Here is a 6,000-nt window from a genome sequence, read left to right on the forward strand (position 1 = left end):
CTCCATCCCCTCAAACCAGCTGGGACACATCCCAGTCCTGGAGTACTGGGAGGCTTAGAGCTGACAGAAACTGTCAGCAGGAGAGCTGATTCCAGTTTCTAGCTCTGCCTCAGTATTCTCATCTGTGAAATAGGAAAATAATCCCTGGCTTGTGACTAATGGTGGGGATTAGAGATAGGAAGTGTCTGGCACATTGGCGAAGTTCAACAGCTGGTAGTTAATCTTATTATTAGTACAACAGTAAGGCAGAAAGTGATGTGTATTATGAAATGAGAATACATTTATCAGTCTGCAAATTCTGCTCTGTTTTGCACCCTCAGAAGTGATTGGATTTTGTCTTCATCTGGACAGGCCTGTGTACGTTGCACACCAAGTTCTATAGGTAGAAGCTAAGGATTCTACACCTACTAATACGGGAAGTAGTTTACACGATTTACCCAGAGAACTTGGAAGGAGTGGTGAGCAAACTTCATAAAAGTAGTGATTGTCATCTTTTTCAGTAAAACCCCCAAAAACTATTTATGGAATGATGAGGAGAGCCCCAGGGAGAAACAAGGCAGAAATGATGAGGTGGAATGAATGAGTGAGTGATCACTGTCTTCTGCCTCATTCCGTGCCCATCACTTTTGGCCTCATCTTCACACTCACAACCAGAGACAAGGGAAAAGCAAAGGGGTGTAATGTATCCCAGCGATGGGCATAGGGGAGGGCGTCAAGGTCAGGAACGCGCCCAGCCTCTGGAGGGTCTTGAATGGGGCCCTGGAAGGATGCTGGCACCTGCGTCCTGTCGCTGCACCTCTGTACCCCACTTCTCTCTCAGCATCTCTTTCTGCCCTTCAGTTATTTATTTTTTTGGCCACACCATGCAGCATCTTAGTTCCCTGACCAGGGATTGAACCTGAGCCCCCAGCATTGGAAGTGAGGAGTCTTAACCGCTGAATTGCCAGGGATGTCCACTCCGCATCTTTTTTCTCTTTTGCTCTTTGAACCAGGTCTCTCTCCTTTCTCTGGCCCACGTGGTAAATGAAGGCTGCCTCACAGCCCTGAAGTTTCCATGTTAACACTGGGAGCCAAGCCCGTAGCTAGATGTGTCTCTTTCCATCCTAATTGTACATACTTAGACGAGCAGATGGGAGGTCATGGTTGGGTCAGGTGCGCACGCCCCAGCTAATCCTCCATTCATCCTTCCCAAGGTCAGGGCAGAAGTACTCCTGGAGGCAGCAGTGTTCTATCTTTCAAGTACATCAGGGGTGTAACGCTCTACTAGGGGAGCCAAGGAGAAATGCATTGAAATGTCAGAGCTCAGGCAACCAGGAAGTGAGTTTTTGTGTGTGTGTGTGTGTGTGTGTGTTTTGGTTTGGTCTTGCTTCTTGATGGGCTTGTTTCCACCCACCGACCAATGTGCTTGGCTCCGTTCTTCCCCTCGTCCCATGTTGGAACCTGGCAGTGCTTCTAGCCTAGGTCAAGGTTCTACAGTCCAAACACGGGGGGCGGGGAGTGCAGCAGTGGCTGTGCTTGGCGGCTGGTGAGCAGTTACTCCCGAGGAAGGGCTGGAGGCGCTTAGCTCTCAAATGCACCTACTGCTCACCCTTCTGTGCAGAGACCTTCCAAGCAAGCCCTGAGACTGGTGTAGAATTTACTATTCAGTGAATTGTGCAGGGAGGAACTTCCTGTTGTCAGCAAGCCTTCCCCACTCTCCCCTTCCCCTCCCAGATCCCCTTCTCCCCCTCCTCCTCTTTTTTCTCATTCTCCTTCTGGTCTTCTTGTTAACATCAGTCACATATTCTGGAGTTTGGACTTTTTCTGATTCAATCAGGCAAACTGAAAAAGTTAATTAAAAAAAAAAAAAAAGAGTTGAAAATGTATCCCAGAATCACTGATTCTCAGAAACAGAAAACCAAAGAAACCTGGAGGTCACTCAGCCCCCTCTCCGCCCACATCCAGGTGCAGGACTTCCTTTTGTGGAAATCCCCCTGAGTGAAGTGCCCTAGTCTTGCTTAAATGCCTCCCAGGGTGGAGAACTCACTCCTTTGAGGAGGTCCACACCCCCATCCATCCACTCAAATCAGAGGCAGGTGTCACAGCTCAGAGATCCGAGCCCCAGGCTTGCTCCCCATAACTCTCAGAGACCAGTTTGATATTTGCCAGTCAGGCCAGAAATTCTAGACTGTGCTGGTAAACTCAAAAAGGAAACCCCCATATAGTAATTTACACAATTCGCCATCACAGGATTACAGTAATGAAGAATTTTCCTGAGTCTGGTCTCAGGATAGATTGTGAGCAGGGACCAGACTATGAAAAAGTCTGTGTGGGTCTCTTTCTCTCTCCTAATAATTAAAGATGTAGGAAGACTTGAAGATGCTCAGAACAGACTTGCCATCAAACAGCTCATCAAGGAGGTCGGGGAGCCTCGCAATTATGGCTTAACGGATGAAGAAAAGGCGGAAGAGGAGCTGAAGGCTGCTGAGGAACGGCTGGCCAGGGAGGCCATGGAGGAGGCAGAGAGAGAGCACAAGGAGGCCGTGGAGACTGCTGAGAAGATTGCCCGCTGGGAGGAATGGGTGAGTGTGTGCCCGTGTGTGGGGTGGGGGTGCGGGGTGCGGCGCTGGCAAAGCCATCCGGGCCTGTAGCGCTTCCCATCCTAATAGAGAAATGTCGTGGAAATAACCCAAACGATTTTGTTGTTGTTTGTTGTTGTTGTTTATTTTCTCATATATATCATTTTTTAAAAATTTATTTCCTATGTACCATTTAAAAGAACATGCCCTTGGTCTTTTGCTAAGTAAAAACAGCTAGGACTTCCCTGGTGGGCCAGTGGTTAAGAATCTGCCTGTCAATGCAGGGGACACAAAGTTTGACCCCTGGTCCCGGAAGATTCCACGTGCCATGGAGCAACTCAGCCCGTCCACCACAATCACTGAGCCCGAGGCCCTGGAGCCCACACACAGAAACAAAGGCCCAGCACTGCCAAAAAAAAAAAGTTAAAAAAAATACCAATGAGCCACTGATGTAGTATGAACAGTACTGCTGCAAAAGTGTACCATTTGGCGGCATTGTCAATCTGGGGATTTCGTTTGGTTTCCCTCCATTTACCCATCTAACTTGGGTGGTCAGCCTCATTTCACCCTCCTTCTCACCACTGAGTCTTCTTATCTATTCTGCCTCCAAAAACCACACGCAGATCCACCCACAGGGCTCCACTTCTGCTGACCAGGGTGCTAGACTCACGTGGTGCCTTCTTTTTGTCTCCCCAGCTCCACCCCCTCCATCTCCAGTCTGCCCCCCTGCTGATGCCTGGCGGTCCATCTAAAATATAGACCCACCGCGGCCATTCTCTGTTTAAAGTCTTCACAGACTGTTCATCATCATTAGATGAAAGTACAAACTCCTTATTGTGGGCCCCAGGGTCCTCTGTGACCTGGCTCCTTCTAAGGTCATTTAAACAACTTGCCACCTGTGTGATTCACTTCCTCCTTGCTTTTGAGTCTTTGCTAAATGAAGCCTTTTCTGCTGCTGCTGCTAAGTCACTTCAGTCGTGTCCAACTGTGTGATCCCATAGACAGCAGCCCACCAGGCTCCCTCGTCCCTGGGATTCTCCAGGCAAGAACACTGGAGTGGGTTGCCATTTCCTTCTCCAATGCATGAAAGTGAAAAGTGAAAGGGAAGTCGCTCAGTCATGACTGTCCAACCCTCACCGACCCCATGGACTGCAGCCCACCAGGCTCCTCCGTCCATGGGATTTTCCAGGCAGGAGTACTGGAGTGGGGTGCCATTGCCTTCTCCAAAATGAAGCCTTTAGTCTTTGTCAAATTAAGTCTGTCTAATAAGATCTTTCCTGGGCACCATATTTAAAGTTCAACACCTGCCCCTCAGCATAACGTGTCATATCCCTTTCTATACATTTAAATTTCCCCCTTTGGGACTTCCGTGGCAGCCCAGAGGTTGAGACTTCCAGCGTCCATTGCAGGGGGCATGGGTTCAATCCCTGGTGGGGGAACTAAGATCCCGCATGTTGTGCAGCATGGCCACATTCATTCAAAAATGAATTTGCACTTATGGTTTGTACTCTTTGCACTTATTTCCCCTCTGTCCATGGGATTCTCCAGGCAAGAAGACTGGAGTGGGTTGCCTTGCCCTCCTCCAAAGGATCTTCTGGAAGTAGGGATCAAACCAGTGTCTCCTGCATTGGTGGGCAGATTCTTTACCACTAAGCCCCCAGGGAAGCCTAAAGCAATGTATATTTTATATCTTTGTCTGTGTAATGTCTTTTGCTGTCTTTTGTTTAACTAATGTCCAGGAGTAGGCTGGACTGATGTGCTTAAGCCCCACCCAATCCCCTAGGCTGAAAAGGGAGATTTCTCAAAGGAAATCTGGAATTATTAGTCCTGAGAGAGAGGGACCGGATGCTGAGCAAGGCATAAACACAAGCCCACCAGACCAATACCTTCTAGACTTTCTATTAGACTTCTACAATTCTATGATCCTTGCTTCCTTCTTTTCTTTCTCTCACTTTGCTTGATCTGGGCAGCTAGAAATTATTTCAGTGTAAGAAGTGAGATAGGTATCCAGTTTATTATTTTCTAAGTGACCATGCACTTGTTAAAACACCATTTACATCTTTTCTCTGCCGATTGGAAACACCATCTTTATCATAAGGTAATGAACATTGCTACTTCTAGTGGACTCTGGGGTGAGTTGTATGAAACTGTTCTTCTTTTTCTATCTATTTACCCTACCCACAATGTTCTATTTGTAGAATAAACGACTAGAGGAAGTGAAAAGAGAAGAAAGAGAATTATTGGAGGCCCAGTCTATTCCCTTGAGAAACTATTTAATGACCTATGTTATGCCAACACTTATGCAGGGTCTGAATGAGTGTTGTAAGGTCAGACCTGATGATCCTGTTGATTTTCTGGTAAGAGATTTAAGTGTCTTTTTTTTTTTTAAATATCAATTTGAAAATAAAATATGCCCAAATATAAATGAAAAACCAATTGAGACAGAAAAATTGTGTATCTGGTTATTTTGGAAATAGCCTTTAATACCTTCATCATAGTTTATAATAGTTTATAAAAAGTTTCATCATAGTTTATAAGACTTTTATTACTCATTTGAAAGTAAAAAGTTTATATATTTGCATTTCTATGTTTTTAAGTGTTGGTTTGTTTTATTATTAAATGTCTAGAATTAAAGTAATGGAAACTATGTTAATAATGAGGACTATTTCTTATTTAGTTGCTTCCAACTCTTATGCAACCCCATGGACTTGCAGTCCTCCAGTCTCCTCTGTCCATGAGATTTCCCAGCAGAAAATACTGGAGAGGGTTGTCATTTCCTTGTTCAACTTCCATTTTTAAGTACAATGAATTTTCACTTTTATAGTACAAACTAATGTACTATTAATTCTAAAAAATAATACATTTTAAATTGCTGACTTTTTTTTTTCAATTATAGGCAGAATATCTTTTCAAGAATAATCCTGAAACGCAGTAAAACTATGAAGATATCATGTCATGTGCTTTGCCGAGCTCAAGATGAGTTTAACATAGTAATTTGAAAAACTGCTTTAAAAAAAAATGCTTTTCTAGTTTTGGGGAAATTCTTTTCTTTCTTCCTGCAATCAAATATTTTATTAAGTAAAATCATAAAAAGCCCTATGGTAATGAGTCACTACTTCATTAAAACCTTGCGTGCTAACTTGCTTTGTCGTGTCTGTGTGACCCGCCAGGCTCCTCTGTCCATGGGATTCTCCAGGCAAGAATGCTGGAATGGGTTGCCATTTCCTCTTCCAGGGGATCTTCCCAAACCAGAGACCAAACCCGTGTCCCCTGTGTCTCCTTCATTGGCACGCAGATTCTTTATCTCTAGTGACGCCTGGGAAGCCTAATTAAAACCACATTTGAGAGGTAAATTGTTAAGGTGTATCTGTGTATAGCTCATGGGATAAATGCTGATTTACTATTTCACTCTTCATCGGAGTATTCTGCATGATAATGTTCA

At 44.9% G+C, this 6,000-nt stretch overlaps 1 protein-coding gene across 1 annotated transcript in view; it reads left to right on the plus strand.

The window, feature by feature from the left end:
* AK7 (adenylate kinase 7) overlaps window positions 1–5,697 on the plus strand; it is a 69,774-nt gene extending 64,077 nt beyond the window's left edge. Inside the window, exons 16-18 of the mRNA XM_061395257.1 lie at window positions 2,341–2,561; window positions 4,757–4,915; window positions 5,455–5,697. Coding sequence (XP_061251241.1) covers window positions 2,341–2,561; window positions 4,757–4,915; window positions 5,455–5,493 — 419 coding nt within the window. The 3' untranslated portion in view covers window positions 5,494–5,697. The remainder of the gene's footprint in view (window positions 1–2,340; window positions 2,562–4,756; window positions 4,916–5,454) is intronic.
* Window positions 5,698–6,000: the final 303 nt, after the last annotated feature.

This window comes from Bos javanicus, chromosome 21 (assembly GCF_032452875.1).
Source record: "Bos javanicus breed banteng chromosome 21, ARS-OSU_banteng_1.0, whole genome shotgun sequence".
NCBI classification, from domain to species: Eukaryota; Metazoa; Chordata; class Mammalia; order Artiodactyla; family Bovidae; genus Bos; species Bos javanicus.